Below are 17,263 nucleotides of genomic sequence, written 5' to 3'. Positions count from 1 at the left end.
TACCCTATCACTAAATATAACAACTAAACAAATTGACCAAAAGAATGTCTCTTAACTCTTTGTGGCTTCCCTTTGGCTTTATTTCTTTGCTTCTCTTCAGGGTGTGCTTGATTTACGTTTTTATCAACTGTACCAAAGTCCCTTTCCAGATAGCACTTTAATGGTCCTAATCTTAATACGTTCTTCTAACTCCTGTAAGAGGCTCATACATGTAATGTTCCATACTTGATAATGTATCTCCAGATTCTCAGGGATTTCTTTAATAGCCTTCTGGTGATATCCTCTGATAGTCCTTCCTCTGAGTTTTTAACTCTTCCTCCATTCTAGCCCTCTGTCCTTTATTATATTTTGTCTGGAAACAAAACACCCCCACCCCTGTGTTCTATCTACTGGATCTGTGGTTTCTTGTTTCTTGATATTTTTGTGATAGATTATACTTCTTATTCTCAGTTATTAAGGGCAGTTCCCTTTCTTCTTCTCGCATAAAGTTATCCGGCACCCTCCAAGCCGTGCCTTTTTAATTTGTACTGTCAACTTTCTTTAGACTCTCGTAACATGAGACATTTGGCTCTTTCCATCATTCTGACCTTTTCATGGCAACTCTCATCGCTTTCTTGATTTCTCGTATATTTCTCACTGTCCCTTTATGAAAGATTTTCTACTCTTCTTCGCTTATACTATTGGTGAGGACTTTTCACCTTCCCGGGCTAAACATTCTGGCTTTCCCCAAGCTTCAGCCTCCAAATTATGATTAGCCTTCGTAGGTGTGTTATACCAAACACCGTTTGGCTTTTTCAGTGTTCCAAACTTAACAGTCTTCACAACTTTAGTCACTTTTCTTAACTTCCTGCGACAGGCTCCCCTTTTCTGAAAATCTCTCTGGTACCTTCTTCAGTGTGCTTGTCTTTCTGGGGCTAGGTGCTCACTCGGTTTCCTTGTTCTGTATCCTTTCTCTCTGGCTTCAGCAACGTCCTGTTCTCTGCATTTCCGTGCAGGCTATGGTTGAATGACTGTTCACAGCACTTCTGCTTGGACTGGTGTCTGCGTAGTTCTGCAGGCACCTGGCCAACAGCGGTGCTTCCCTGGTCACACCACCAGCTTGGATAGTCCTCAGTTCAAACAATGGTTTGCCTGTTGCTGATTTAGCTGGGTCTCCGGCTTCTCCTCTTGGCATTCCTCACCTATGTGATTGCCATTGGATCCGAGGCTTCACCCTGCTCCGCTCCTCCAAGACGTCGCAAGCTTGCAGTGCTTACTCTGCGTATGGATCTCTCGTCGTCCTCCTGATCCACTCGTCTTCCTTACAGGTTTTCTGTTAAAGGCACAGTCCTCTTTGCTTCAGGATTCGTAAGGAAACCAGCATTGCCTGAAGCCAAAGGAACAAAAGGTATTTTATTCCTTGTTGTAAATAGTCCCATATGCAGATAAGGTAGGTTGAATAGGGAGTTCCTTGTGGCAATGATAGTCCTACCCTCTAGGGAGGAGTCCCTCCCAGTGAGGTCCAACTTGCCCAGACCCCTAGCGAGAGTCTTGCGGAGCAGGCTCATCTCCCTAGCCTCAAAGGGGGTGGCTCTCCCATGGGGAGAAGGGGCAAATCCTCTCTATTTGTTACAGCATATGGAAGCTCCTCAGGTAAATGCATGTATTGTCCTCCTATGAGTATGAGGAGTGCTGATTACTGTATTTAAATGCAGAAACACGTAAAATGTTGGGCATTTTAAAGTTTGTCCCTATGTTTCTTGGGAAGAGCTCAAGCCAGTGTCCCCATCCCTAACATTGTTGCTAATTGAACATTCCAAGCTGACTGACATGGTGTTTCTCTAGAGAGGAAGCGATTTGACAGTTGGTGGCTAAGGCAGACCTGGCTGTCGGAGATCTTGTGGGCCTAGAAAACCCGCCGACTAGATCTTTGTCCCAGAGGTTTGCCACTTCAGCACTATACGCATTCTCCAAAGCTGCCAGCTCTGTCCCATTTCTTGAGACTCCCCTGATCCCGTGAACCATGGTCACCAGCAGTATGGCTGGTTAGGCATCTGTGAGCTGTATGGACGACTGGGGAACAAACAGATGTGCAGAGCCTGGTCCCCACTAGTGTTTGGGGGTGTAGTGACAGAGGAGCATGCAGTAACTGCTCCCTGAGGGGTGCGTAGCTGTGTGAGTGCCCACCTGGAGGTAAGGTGAGTGGTAGGGGCTGTACTCAAAAGACATTACTACAAATAAGATGACATTTGTTTTCCAGCATGGGGTCTGGCATGCATTCACATGCTCATGAATATTCCCCGTCGTCAGGCTGGGAATCCTCGGTAAAGAAAAATCAGTATCAGTTTCGTTTCTGATCTGTCTTTCGTAGTAGTAACCAATCACTGATCTCTGCGTCATACTTACCACAGCCAATGACTGCCCTCTACCTAAGCCCCGCCTCTGGCAGCCATCTTCAGATTTTTACCGCACGTTCAAGTGTTGGGAGTCCTCGTGCTTAGCTCTCGAGCTTTTACTGCGTGTTTCGCGCTTTTTCAGGTGAATTTTCACATTTTTTAGGTTAATCGAGCCTCAAGCTGCACCGTTTCTACTCCCGTTAACGGCTACCCGTTACGGGGTTTTCCTACGCCCCTCAAGGGTGAAGATTTCGTCGAATCAACTTCTTGGAGGATTCCAGAAGATTCGCGGCCTACTTCGAGATGGCCCAGGACGCGAGTTCGTCACCCGGACCCAAGCTGTTTCGCAGCTGCCCTGGATGCGGGCTGCAGAATGTGTTTAAGGAAGACGAACATTCGCGATGCCTCTACTGTCTTCATGGGGATAAGACTCATGTAGAGAAGGACTGCCAGTTCTGCAAGAACTTGTCGGAGCGGACCATGAGGGACCGTCGATCCTGTCTCGCCAGCTGGTTGGAGAAGGGCTCAACGGGTGAGAAGAAGAAGAAAGGGTCCGAGCGGGCTTCTAAGTCCTGTGCGGGCGCCCCGGTGACGGGGGCGCAACACCAGGCCAAGCGCCGAAAGGTCGGGCTCTTCGGTCGCCAGGCAGGGCGCGCCTTCCCCGGCACCGTCAACCACGAGCCAGCGGTTCGGGGAAGAGGAAGTCCGAGTCCCCGGGTAAGCTTCGGGAGAAGCCCCGTCTGATCTCGGAAGAGGGGGAGCGAGGCGCCGCCCCTCCCCCTAAGAAGGCCCGGGACGCACCTAAGGTGGTGAAGGCCCCTACCCAGCAGGCAAAGGCCTCTATCGAGGCGATCGCGGCGACTCTGGCCAAGCCGGCAGAGACCCGCCAGCGGAGACTGCCTCCGACACTAGAGTTTCCCTGCCGCCAAGGAGGGAATCCTCTTTTCAGCCCATCGTCATGGCCACCATGATGGAAAAAGCGAGGGGGGGCACGGTAGCCTCCTCGAGCTCGGAGTCAGCCTCGGAGGAGGAACTGACCGAGGCCGTGAGGAATCTCGAAGTCCAATTCGAGAAGGTTCGATCCCGTAAGGAAGATCCTCGGGAGATAACCGAGGAAGACGACGGAAGAGCAGCCTTCCCTTCCGGCGCAGCCGGAACCTAGGCCTCAGGATAGCTCGGCGGCCATTTTGTCTGCGATCCAGTCCTTATGCTCCGAGATAAGGACGAGATTACCACGGCCCAGGCCGGAGGACCCACAACCTGGCCCGTCGGGAAGTCCTCAGAACAAACGACGGAGGACCCAACCCTCTCCTCCACTCGCCCCCGTAAGGCCTACAGTTCCCTCCTCATCCTCCCACGAGTCGGGAGATGACGGTGCGATGGGCTCGACGACGTGTTCTGAGGGTGACGACGACGGAACGGGTCTCCCGCCGCACGGGCCTCGCCGCTCGACGAGATTGGCTCATTCCACACCATGATCGCCAGGGTGTCCGAATTGTTCCAGCTCTGCCCGGAGGAGCAGAAAAAGGAAGGTTTCCTCTATCAGCGCCGGGAGGCCAAGAGGAAGACTGTCATCGCAGTGCCTCTAATCGATTTCATCTGGGAGGAGGGCCTGTCGGTTCTCAAGAACCCCTCCACGGCACCAGCCAAACAGGACCAGTACGAGAAGAAGTACCGGGTCCCCGAAACCGCTCCCCTGTGCCTCAGGGCCCAGCCAACTCCAGACTCGGTCATCTCGGCGGCGGCGAAGAAGAAAGCTGCGGGGTCAGGAGCCTCGACGTCAAATTCCCCGCCGGACGGCGAGGGAAAGAAGTTGGACGCCATGGGGCGGCGGGTCATTTCGTTGGCGGCGACAACGATCAAAGCGGCCAACGCCCTGGCGATCGTGGCCCGTTACGACAGGGAGCTCTGGTTTAAGCTGGCCCCCATATTGGACTTCCTACCGGACGACAAGAGGTCCGAGGCCCGGGAAATACTTCAAGAAGGCGAGGTGGCGTCGGACCACGCCATAACGGTGGTAACCGATATTGCCGATACCGGGTTCCGCCAGCTGGGCAACGGTGTTTGCCTACGACGACGGGGTTGGCTCCGGGCGACCGACTTCCGTCAGGACGTCCAGACAAGGGTGTTGGACATGCCGTTCGACGGCAGCAACTTGTTCGGGAAGGCGGTGGACGAATCCCTCCAAGCCATAAAGACGGACACGGAGACGGCCCGCGCCCTAGGAGCCCTTCAGCAACGACGGCCCTTTCGGAGCTCCGGAGGCAGACAGGGTGCCTCCAAGGGATCCAGCGGTGGCTCGCCGTCCTACCGCCAGGCGGCACGCTCCTGGTCTCAGGAGGCCTACAGGGGTCGCAGCAAGCAGGGAGCGCCTCGCCGCCGTCGGCAAGGTGGCCAGGGCGGCAAGGCCACCACCTCCAAGCAGGACTGAACCTGCCGTGGTCTCGGGCCCCCACCGAAGCACCCCGGTGGGAGGCCGGCTGACGAAGTTCGTCGGCGTGTGGAAGTCCATCTCCACCGACCATTGGGTGCTGGATACCCTGGCAAGGGGACACTCTATCGAATTCCTGAAGAAGTGCCCTCACGTTCCACCTGTGGCCAGGAAGGAAAGTCACGTCCCGCAACTGCTGTTGGAAGTACGGGCGATGCTCAGGAAAGGCGCCATCGAGCTTGTCCCGAAGAGGCTCCGGGGGTCCAAGGTGTACTCAAGGTACTTCCTCGTCAGGAAGAAGACGGGCGTCTGTCGCGCCCCATGCTGGACCTTCGTCGTTTGAACAAATACATCAGGTCACAAAAGTTCAGGATGGTCACCCTCCAGCACGTACTGGGACAGCTGGAGGAAGGCGACTTTCTGTCGTCGTTGGACCTGGAGGATGCATACTTCCACGTTCCCATCCTCAAAAGTCACCAAAGGTTCCTCAGGTTCGTCGTCCAGGGACGCCACTACCAATTCAGAGCACTGCCGTTCGGATTGAAGTCGGCCCCCAGGGTCTTTACTAAGTGCCTAGCACCTGTGGCGGTGCGGCTGCGCCTGCAGGGGATTCACGTCTACCCCTACCTGGACGACTGGCTCATTCTCTCAAGGACAAGGGAACTTGCCGTCGAACACACTGCAAAGACCGTCCAGCTACTCACAGACCTGGGATTCGCCATAAATTACCCAAAGTCCCACCTGGTGCCGTCGCAGGTGGCCCTGTTTCTGGGAGCGAAACTCGATACAGTGAGGCACCTGGTGGCACCGTCGGAAGAACGGACGAAGACCATTCTAGGCAAAGTGCAGCGCCTGCTAGCCACGGACGTGGCCAGGGTGAGGTCCATCAAGTCCCTCCTAGGGATGATGTCCTCTTGCATCTACCTGGTGCGCCTCTGCAGACTACGGATGCGCCCTCTTCAAGAATTTCTCGACACCCGTTGGATGCAGGCGACGGGCACCTTCGAAGACAGGGTCCCCCTCAACGAGGTGTTCCGACGGGCGATTCAGTGGTGGGGTGTTCGAGCGCACCTCACGGCGGGCAAGGACTTTCAGACGCCGGCGTACCAGGAGACGGTGACGACGGACGCCTCCCTGGAAGGTTGGGGCGCCCACACCGGAGATCTCCACGCAAGAGGCCTCTGGCTCCCGGAGGAGAGGCTCCTGCACATCAACGTCCTGGAACTCCGAGCCGTGTTCTGGGCTCTCAAATCGTTCCTCCCGTCGCTCAAGGGCAAGGTGGTGCGGATCTTCACGGACAACACCACAACAATGTTTTACATACGGAAGCAGGGAGGCACCAGATCCCCAGCCCTATCCAAGGAGGCACAGGATCTGTGGCACTGGGCGGTCGCCCAGGGGATGTTCCTGGTTCCCTTCCACCTGGCAGGAGAAAGCAACACCATCGCCGACTCGCTCAGCAGGGAGCTGTGCGCGTGTCACGAGTGGGAACTGCGCCAGGATCAGGTGGATCAACTCTTCCGACGATGGGGCAAACCCCAAATCGACCTGTTTGCAACAGCGACGAACTCGAAGTGCAAGAGGTTCGCCAGCAGGTTTCCCCAGCCGAGAAACATGGGCGATGCGTTCTCGTTCCCCTGGGACGGTCTATACCTGTATGCGTTCCCGCCGTTGCCATTGCTGCTTCGACTCATCAACCAGCGCAAGAGGTCCCGGTGCAGGATGATCCTCGTCGCACCGGCGTGGCCGAGGCAGATCTGGTTCCCGGACCTTCTGGACTTGTCAACGTCCCCTCCCATCAAGCTGCCGGCGGACGCGGCACTTCTCTCCAGAGAAGGAGGCGCCATCTTCCACCACGACCTGGCGTCGCTGAACCTGCAGGCTTGGCTCCTGCAGCGCTAGAGTTTGGAGGCTACGATATACCGGCCGATTGCAGAGAGGTTCTTGCAAAGGCCAGGGCGTCCTCGACTCTCAAATGCTACGGTCATAAGTGGAAGAGTTTCTCTATCTGGTGCCGAGCACAGAGTATCAACCCCCTACGGATTACGGCCCTTCAAGTGCTGCCGTACCTGCTATCGCTGGCAAAGGCTGGGCTAGCCCATGCCTCCATTAAGATTCATCTGGCGGCGATCTCCAGATATACCAGAACCACAGGACTGGTAAAAGAGTTTATGAAAGGACTGTTCCGGTCGTTCTCGCCGGTGAAGGCCCCGGCGTGGGAACTTAATGTGGTGCTGACCAGGCTCATGGGGCCCCCATTCGAGCCGATGCACTCCGCACCGATGAAGTTTATGTCGTGGAAGACTGCATTCCTGGTGGCCATTACCTCCGCACGACGAGTGGGAGAGATCCAGGCCCTATCCTGCAAAGCACCGTACTTGACTTTCCATGCCTCGAGGGTGGTGCTTAGGACGCACCCCTCCTTTATGCCCAAGGTGCCGTCGGACTTCCATCTTAACGAGCCTCTGGTGTTACCTGTTTTCTTCCCGTCTCCTTCGTCGCCGGCCGAGAGGACTTTGCACTCGCTGGATGTGGCTAGAGCGCTGAAGTTCTACGTGGACCGCACAAAGAGTTTTCGGAGGACATCACAGCTATTCGTGAACTTTGGACCTGTGAATCAAGGGAAGGCTCTCTCGAAGTCTTCTATTTCCAGATGGCTCTCCGGCTGCATCATGCACTGCCACCGGTTGGCTAACCGACCGCTGCCAGGCCGTCCGAGAGCCCATTCGACCAGAGCGATCGCTGCTACTACGGCGTTCTTATCTGGTGTGCCCCTGCTGGACATCTGCAGGGCTGCTACGTGGAGGTCGACGCACACCTTCACGAGATTCTACTGCGTCGATCGGGATTCCAGGGAGGAGTCCAGGGTCGGCCAAGCAGTGCTGCGCAACCTGTTCGCTTAAGGTGAGCCTGGTTAGGAGGTAAGAGAGCTTAATGTTGAGTTTTTTGTATTGCTTAATGTTGAGCCTTTTGCCACCCCCCGTGGTTGTGCATGTGTGTACTGCTATTTATTCTTATATTCATGAGCATGTGAATCCATGCCAGACCCCATGCTGGAGAAGGAACAAGTTACTTACCTCTAACTGTTGTTCTCCAGCATGTGTCTGGCATGGATTCACATGCGAACCCTCCCGCCTACCCCTCTGCGGCTCTTCACTTGGTCATACTGCCACTTCACGTGCTACCAAATCTGAAGATGGCTGCCAGAGGCGGGGCTTAGGTAGAGGGCAGTCATTGGCTGTGGTCAGTATGACGCAGAGATCAGTGATTGGTTACTACTACGAAAGACAGATCAGAAACTAAACTGATACTGATTTTTCTTTACCGAGGATTCCCAGCCTGACGACGGGGAATATTCATGAGCATGTGAATCCATGCCAGACCCATGCTGGAGAACAACAGTTACAGGTAAGTAACTTGTTCCTCACACTCAAGCCTGTTGACCTAATTGAAAGTGCACACTACCAATTTTTGTTTACATATTGCCAAACAAGCTGTACAATACACTGGTTGCAGCCGCATGCTCTTTAGTTTCTAGTCACACATCTCGATTTCCTTTTCCCAGTCACCTCACCCTCAGTTTCTCTGCAGCAAGGGAGATTAGACTCTTTTTTTCCCTGGACTGCAGAAATCTGCCGTTGCTAAAGAGAAGTCCCTGCAATGAGCTACGGACGTTATAACCCAGGAAACTGGTTGCAGAACTTGCAATTGTTTGTTTAAGGAAACCTGTATATAGCAATTGTGTACATACTTTGCCTTGTTTCACGTTTATAGTTGTGATAACAAAAGAAATTTTAAAAAGAAATGTTTAAAACACCATTCTCTATGAGGGTTTGTGAGTCCGTCATTGTGTCTTACCAAAGGATTACTTGGAGAGCCCTTAGTACTCCAAAAGGAAGCACGCCACATCTACACCCTGGGGCATCTGATGTACCCAAAAGGATTCAGGTGGGATACTGTATTCTGGAACGTCAAACCCTCTCTTTTGACGATATAGAGCATTTGCATGTTCCCTTGACCATCTGCGGACCACACACACTAGGAAAATCAGACTAGCTTGCACAAAGTTAAATTGAGTGCAACAATTAAATATGTTCTATACGTTTTTTGTATTTCACCCCTCAATCGTCCATCGGGAACCTTCAAATGCACCCGGTGTAAGAGGTCCTAGGCAAGCCGTGAAAACTGGCTAAAGCTCCTCACAATTCAATAAACCGTTTTTTGAATTTGCAGAGGAGCAAGCCCAAAATACACATGGGAGTTTCTTTTCAGTCCACTTACCTGGATCTTGCATTTATCAAGGAATCACAACTGGGGTTGTTAAAGCTTCAGGAGTGTCTCTGCTCAGCATTCAGTGACTGGACATTAAACGGGCACCAGTAAGACCTTCCACGTAAGCCTCGTAGAATTAATGACTGTCTGGATAACACTGTACTCTTTACTCTCAATAGACAGATCATGCAGGTTCTCACTGTTTGTAATTTTGTATTTGTAGTTATTGAAGAAAAGGGATGTCCATTTTGAACAGATTTGATAGGAGCGCAAGATTGGTTGGCACTGCGAAGGATGGGTGCTAATTCAACAGGAGAGGATCGGGAAGAAGTTGTCAAGAGTAGAAGAGGTAGGAGGGAGAGGTGGTGCACAGAAAGAGGGTTGGGAAGGAGAGAGAGTAGCGCTGTGAGGGTGTCACAACTTCTAGAGATTTTAGAGGAAAAGTAGTTAGCAAAGTCATTACCAGAAAAGGAAGCGGCGATGAATATTGGCTTGAGAGGGGAAGAGCAAAGATTGGAGTGTAGATGATTGTTTGCGGGGATGATTGTGAAGGGAGGAGATTAGGTTTGTGAAGAAGGAGGATTTATCACATGCCCAGAGAATAGTGACTTTTCTATCTCGAAGGTTTCTGGAGCCAACTTTATTAGCAGTTGTGAAGAGTCCGGAATGAAACTTGGACACAAGTTTGCCATGTTTTTGCTTAAAGACTTTTATTGAAAACAAAAGGGTTGGGAAAAGGCCTCTCTGACCCTGATCTAAGAGGAATTGCCTTAACAAAAACAAAGGATCTGTCTGTGTCGGAATGTCAAAATCAGAACTGTCCTTGTGTCCAAAAGTTATTTTCTGACCCTCGCACTATAAACTAAACAAAAAGTTGAAAAGGGAAATGTCTTGAACCTTGGGTGATTGCAAAAAGAGTTTGTAAAGGAACATGAACAGCTCCAGCATAAAAGTTCTCCGAGGTCGAAAACCCTTAGTTCCGGAGGGTGGATCTCCTTCCCCTGGATTCTTCCTTACTACAAATGGTTCTTGGGTCTAACATTTCTTTGTGTCTTTCTTGGCCAACAACAGTACGGGTATTTACAAAGCTGCTGAGCCTTTCAGTTCCACTTCTTTCAAAATTTCCTTTAGCAAACACAGTTGTATATATTTTCTTGTGACTTCCTGTCGATTTTCAACTGCTTGATATACATCCCTGCCAGGACTTCTTATGCGCTTGTGATTGCCTGGTATACTCTCTTGCCAGGGCTTTGTGTATTCATACACACTTGTAACTGCCTGGTTTACTGCCAGGACTGTTTATATTCACAGTGTTCCTCTTTTACTTCCACAGTTGTGCATACCCCTTTGGTATACTATGTCTCATTGAAACATCATTCGATTTGGGTTCCTCACATATCTGCATTCCATACACTCGTATATGGATGGAGTCCTTCTTTGCAATATGCTGTCTTGGTTTTCAATCAGTCTCTTTACTTTCTCTGTTTCTGTGGCTTTAAATATTATCTTTTGTACACTGCGGTCGCCGAAATGCCCCGTGTCCCTGCTATGCCTGGGTTGACCGGCTCTGTTTGGCGTTCTCGGTCCCGTTTGCGCTTATGCGGCAATGGTATATAATCTGCTTTCCACTCTGGACTGCTCTCGTCGTTCCAGTGTCTCCCACGGCTACACCTCAGGACGCCTTGTCTCCTTCCACGTCCCAGTAGGCAATAAATTGCTTTGTTCGGTTGCCGAAAGCTCAGGGTCTTCCACTGGATCCTGGCCTGTGAAGGCAGGCGTCCCCAGCCAGCACGATCCTCCCCACAATGAGAGACAATGAAGGACTCTCCCAAATCGGGAATAAGGCCAAGACAGAGTGCGGGTGAGCTTAAATGGGAGTTTATCAATGAGAATATGGCATGCAAAGAACTCTGCAACCTCCGAGAGCGCTCTGTCTGACAATAGCAAAGACAGGCGTATATATTTACAAAAAACGTCATAAGAACCTACACACTATAGGGGGCACAAGTTCGATGGGATTGGGTGGCGATGACTAACTATAGGTGCTGCTGTGATGCGGTTGGCTTTGGCTGGAAGACGTCACTGGTCATCCTCGTGGGTTGGGTTGGGCCTGGCAGGTTGGCTGAGTTCATCCAGGCGGTGTTGTTGTGCCATCGCGGCCAGTGTCAGAGATGAATGTCTTTTCCTGACTTATTTGCCCTAGGCCATGCACACCGCAGTCATTCAGTCATTTCAATATTATCTTCTTTAGTAAATCTTCCAATAGGTTATTCTACAGGTTAATGCAACACAGGAGGAATGTACCTTTGTGAGGGGTCTGGCGGTAATACGTCAGGACATGGTTACCAGTGTCCTGTTGACCGGGGCCATAGGTCGAGGTGCTAAGCTTCAGGGCCTGGGACGGGTGGTACAGGTCTTTCTGTCTTGTTAGAAGTTGTTATAGATGTGCCGCCGTGTGTTGTCAAAGTGTTGGGTGTCCTGATTGCACAGGGCCATAGGTCTAAGATGATCCGGTGGGTTATGGGGTTTACGAGGGGGCGCCTTTGGAAGTGTGTGTTCAGGCAGAGGTTTACTGCTGTGCTGTAAATAATGCAGGTGGCGGGCCGTGGCCTTGGGTGCTGCAGAGGGGGCTACAAATCTTTGAAGCGGCTCCAGTCTGGTTTGGGGGAGGCGGAGTAGCGCAGCGCGGGCCTCTGCTCTCATGTCTTGGCAGCCTTCGCAGGGTGGGAGGGGGATGGCCTTGCATGCATTTCACAAAGATATCTCCCTCGTGTGTTGCCGATTTTAGGTAAAAACATCACAAACATTTGAACACTCTATAATACTTATTCAAATCATTTTGAAACATGCATTTAAACTTTGCTGGATGTGTCTCGATTATACCCAGTCTGAGCACCTTATTCATACACTATGTTTTAACAACTACAGTATTTAGTTATATGCATATACATTTGCAGTAAGTGAGGTAGTATTGGGGTTGGTGGAGTACATAGAAAGTAACTCGCCACTGTACGTGGCGGAGGTGGCACATGAGGGGCTTAGACATACACGTGTGACGAGTGCATTCTCGCACACTCTTCACATGTGCCCGTGGTATGGTTACATTCGTTTTCTTGTGTACCCTAGCAGCATCAGTTCAGTTGTGGCGCGGGACCGCGGGGCGTGGGGCTTTCGATGATAATTATGAAGAATAATCCCCCGGAAATGCTCTTATCATTTGCACACCACTGCAGGGGTGCGGGTCCTTCACGGCTGGTGTCATGTACGATAATTACACTATTTCACAGGTTTCTTTAGTGAGAGTGGTTGTATGGAGAGGATGCATGTGTTAAAAGTGGTTTCTTACATTCATATTTGGGTACCTGTCTGCTTTCAGCAGATGACCATTCTGCAGATCTTCCCATCGCCCAGGCCTTGCTGACCGGGTCATTGTGGGAGCAGTGATACACTGCGGAAGGTGAACTGTTACAATGTTAATGTATTACGCTAGATCATGCCCGTCTTGTTCGTGGGAACGGGCTTGCAGCGGATCTACCATGGTGCTGCGAAGACAGGGAGGACTGAAACTTTCTGAAGGTGGGGGCCGCGCTACAGCGCGCTTAGCTCACACCATCTTTAGCAGACAAAAAATGGTTTCTGAGGCCTAGCTAAATTTAATACGTGCGGGCAATGTCTTCAGCAGGTGAGCCATCCACCACCTGGGCCCTGGTGGTAAGGAGGGGACGCCCGATGAGCCATGGCCCTCGCCTGGGGTGGAGATGCAGGCCAGGGGGGGTCCCTTGGACCACCCCTCCCCTACACCTGTCTGTGGCGTTCTGTCCTCGCAGCGTTCCTCTGCTTCCTCGCTGGTGAGCCGCTTGGCTCCACCACACTGGTTTGTGCTGCCGAACTCCACAAGCCTCGCAGAGAGGTGCAACGACTTCTCCCAAACAGCAGCAGCCTCTAAGAGTTTGCCTTCTGTCTTTAAATGTCCCACGCACAGGCGCATTCCAAAAACAATTTGAACGCTTATTGAGCGTGAGGCTCCTTCGGATCTGCATTGTTCTTTCCTTCTTCCTCGTCCCAGTATTTGGGAGATTGTGGGAAAAGGAGTCCATTGATGTTGATTGATATAGAAAATCACTTTCAACAAGATGTTTTGGACTACAACAATCATTCGCCCTAGCCAGTGTAGTCAGTGGATCTGGAGTGCCACAAGTTACAGACCCTTGCACTATGGTGTCCCTAAAGAGACAAGGACTCTTAGTATTAAGTTTGGACTAGGTTTAGTACTAAGTTTGGACACTCATCCTTGGAGGTGTTGGACACCTGGAGAAACCTCCACTTTGTGTTATCCCACCCTTTGCACTGTTTGCTTTAAGGTATCCCTATTATTTGTAGCTTTTTTCCTAGTTCCTATAGGTGTTTGCACCACCCCTTTCCCAGACAGAGTTCTAACTAAAGCCATCCTTTTATCTGGTATCACCTGTGTCATAGCTTGGCCATACCACATACCCTAATTACCTTTTACATGGTATCCTGTTGTTTCCACAAAGTAAATTACTTCTATGTCATTTTGTATTTTACTTTGTGGGTATTACTTCACATTTGTATAGTATTTGTGGGGTATGGGGTAGGAAGGTATCCAGGGTGGTGGTGGTAGTGACGAGGAACTGGGTCAATGGGCGGAGGGAAGGGCGACAAAAATGAAGTAAAATTTGAAGTACTGCACACAAAGTAAATTACAAGTCATTTAATTCATTGAAATAACAGGGAAATCTTTTAGATGTAGAAGGACCCATAGAACCATTAGTAATAGCAGTCATATAGTTGGAGTTATTCGTTGTAGTAAAGGAAACGGGCTCATCAGTATGTATGTTGCAGGGAGAAAGGTTTACCAAACATGTGTCAAATTGGGTGGGGTGGGCAGAAACATAGCCTTTATAAATCGGTCTGAGGGTGGTGTAAGATTGCTTGACAACTAGATATTTGTGTCTTTGGCAGGTATGTGCACTTGTGGATGGAAAGAAAATGAATATCCAACCTTTTATCTTGCACTATTGCTGCTATTATAGACCTACAGCACATGCTTCCTCTTTAAGGAATTTTCTTTTTTTGTTGCTTTCATTCCATTAAACATTTTTCAAAATAAGATAAATGGAAAGAGTTTTGGTTGTCAAATTGGCAGAAGTTTAAACCGTTTTCAAGCCAATGTGTTGCTAGATTGGTGGCATTCTCCAGAAAGTGTTTGAACTTAAAATCTGCCAACTCCTGGAAGTGTGTTCAAGTAGTTATGTGCAAACGTACGCATTCAAAGAAATATTGGCCGCAACTTGGGGAGCACTATAGTCTGTCATCAAATCTTACTATCTGGATGAGGATACCACAGATGACTTAACTGGGGCAAGCCGTTATGAAACATTTATTTTGCCAAAATAAGCCTTGCCTTGCTAGGGAAAGCACTCTTTGATGCTCTGAAGCTTGGCACTCTATGAAGGATCCAATGCTAGAGTAGAAAGTTGCTTACCTACTACTACATCTGAGACATTAATCAGTTTTGCAGATTCACATGCCTGCGCCCCCATAGTCGGTCAAACTCTGCCTTCCAATGTGTCTCAGCTACTAGTATCTGAGAGAGGCTCCAGGATTCTTTCCAAAGTCGATGGGTTACAATTTCTTAAGAAAGTAACTGCCTGGAAAATCCAGATTTCCTTAAGGGTGGGTGGCGACTATTTTCAAAAGTTTATTTTTCTGCGCTGCCTACAAATCCTCATTGCAACTATCTAATTCCTAAAGAACTGGCCTATAACTTCTCCAGCATGGCATCTTGTGCATGTTCGCATACTTATGGTAATCCCCCTTCCCTAGTCTCCAGCCTAGCCTCCAGATATTTTGTGGCAATAGTTACAATCGTTAACTTGTACCCCATGGTGGTATATATTCTAAACCTTTGCAGCCCACGTGCGCCATCTGCTCTTTCTTCCCACAATCATAAGAGTGTCTTGAACGTATCCCTTTCCTGTACACTTTTTGCCACATGTTTCATAGTGTCTTTTTTGCCTTTTCTGCCATGTCGGAACCTTTTTATATTGTAGTCAATGTATTTTTTTCCTCGCGTTCCTCTTTCCATGTATGTGGCATTTTTATATGTTTAATACACTAGGGGCCTCATTACGAGTTTGGAGGTAACCATGGCGCTATTAGCGCCATGGCTGCTTCCAAACCCTTACTGATTCCGCCCTGGTGAATGGAGCTATTACCGCCCCATTCCAAGGTTGGCGGGGGCGGTAATTCACCAGGGCCCTTCCCCATTCCCATTTGAGCCCCCATAGGGCTCAATGGGAATGGGGAATTCGCTAATAACGGTACCGCTAATTGCGGTACCGTTATTAGCTCCAAAGACCCTTTGCGGGTCCTGTCCTTAACGCCTGGTGAAACCAGGCGTTAAGGGAGGACCCGCAAAGGGACCTCGGAATAGGGCGCTAAGGGATTACCGGCACCAGTGACCTTACCGGTGCCGGTAATCCCTTACCGCCCGGGTCGTAATGAGGCCCTAGGACTTTTTCCCTCCCTGCGTGTAATCCAATTCTTAGATGTTGCAATATCACTTGTGGTGATGGTTGCTTCCACAGAACCTTTCTGATCAAAGGAAATGAAAACCTTATTCTACACTCCTCAAATGCTATGCCTTGGCCCCCATACCAGCCTCCTTTAAACATTGCACTTTTTTATTGGCCTGTAAAGGATCCAGTTCTTCACCCAGCAGTGTTTCCTTTCCATTTTCACAACACTTTTGTTGGTGATCTCAAACCCCATGCAGATTAATTGAACTAACATGAGTGAGTAACATTTGTTCTTTGTGTCTTTTTAGGAGCCCTGGAGGTACTCCCATATATGACCGAGAGAATAAGGACACTGGCACAGGACTCACCCCAATAATGACACGGGCACTTAAGCAGAAATTTCAGGCAATATTAATCATTCATTTCAATCTCCTGATTAAATTCATATTTTTAATGTTTCTAAGGGTAAAAGTTGATTTTCTATTTAGTGTACTCAGCTTGGGTTATGCACTACAAATTACCCATTGAATTGAAATTATGTGGCTGCTGGCACCATATTCGTAGTTCAGAATATGGTTGTTTTTTGGTTGTAAAATACTTATTGATTCAACTTTGTTTAGAGCTTAATGTGTTCTTGATAAGGGCATTTGACTGCGAGAGGAAAGCTATACCGTTTCAGCTACCCCTGCATGCTGACTCAACTCGACCCACCCGCACTGAGATCCGTCCTGCTGTTCCATGTCATCCTTCTGCCGTTTTGCAGCACCTCTACTTCTCCCCATAGAGTATGCCCTACTAGAACAGTGCAATGACCGCCCAGCAAAGAGGTGTTGATTTTGCTGTGGTGTTGAATACCTCCTTTAAAAATGCAGAAATGTATGAATTGTGACGTAGACCTAAAGGATGCTGTCCTGATGAATGCAGGCCCTTCCCTCCTCTGTGATTTCAGCCCCCAATACCTCCTTCCATTTACCTCTCCCAACTGGGTCATTCTGCATCCATGGACACCTCAAAACATTATATAGTTTTGTCACCCTCCTTAGCCCACTTTCAAAACTGGCCAGCTTTTGTAACCGCAGGGATGACGATGGCTCACTTGGTACCTCTGGCTAAAGCAACCTGCAACTTCAAATATGCCATACACTGTGTGGTTGTCTGTCCACATTGCATCTGAATTATCAGGAAAACCACCAACCGACCATCTTGAAAGAACTACCCCCACTCTGCATTCTAGTCCACTCTCCTTTCCCCAAGCTCGTAAGAACCCTGAGCACATTATTTACCATAGTGAGGGCCTCTGGATGATATGGAACTCTAAGGTGACACTTTTATGCAGCATATTCCATACTTTAGACCCAGTGGTGATCATCCTCGGGTAAGTCTCCTATCCTGTAACAAACCTTCCTACCTATGTGCAACTTGGGTAACGGGTCTGATTCTGTAGTCCATTCCCCTGCACTATAGCACTCAGCAGCATATCGCAACTGAAACGGGACATCATCATTTTTATAATGGTCAAGGCCAAGTCCGGACCTTTTCCTAAAAAAAAACTTCAAAGTAGCAAATGTTATATGCAGGACTTTACCTGCTCAATTCAGGTAATTGAGAATACTCGTCATCATCATTAACTTTATTTGACACAT

At 49.7% G+C, this 17,263-nt stretch overlaps 1 protein-coding gene across 2 annotated transcripts in view; it reads left to right on the top strand.

Annotated features, from left to right (window-relative positions):
* PRR11 (proline rich 11) overlaps positions 1-17,263 on the top strand; it is a 231,101-nt gene that overhangs the window by 179,150 nt on the left and 34,688 nt on the right. For both annotated transcript variants that reach the window (XM_069615149.1, XM_069615150.1), the window contains one exon: positions 15,929-16,025. In XM_069615149.1, the coding sequence (XP_069471250.1) occupies positions 15,929-16,025 (97 nt within the window). The remainder of the gene's footprint in view (positions 1-15,928; positions 16,026-17,263) is intronic.

This window comes from Ambystoma mexicanum, chromosome 9 (assembly GCF_040938575.1).
Source record: "Ambystoma mexicanum isolate Mex_15411 chromosome 9, UKY_AmexF1_1, whole genome shotgun sequence".
Taxonomy (NCBI): Eukaryota; Metazoa; Chordata; class Amphibia; order Caudata; family Ambystomatidae; genus Ambystoma; species Ambystoma mexicanum.
The sequence above is the reverse complement of the archived record's forward strand: the minus strand, read 5'-3'. Positions and strand labels throughout refer to the sequence as shown.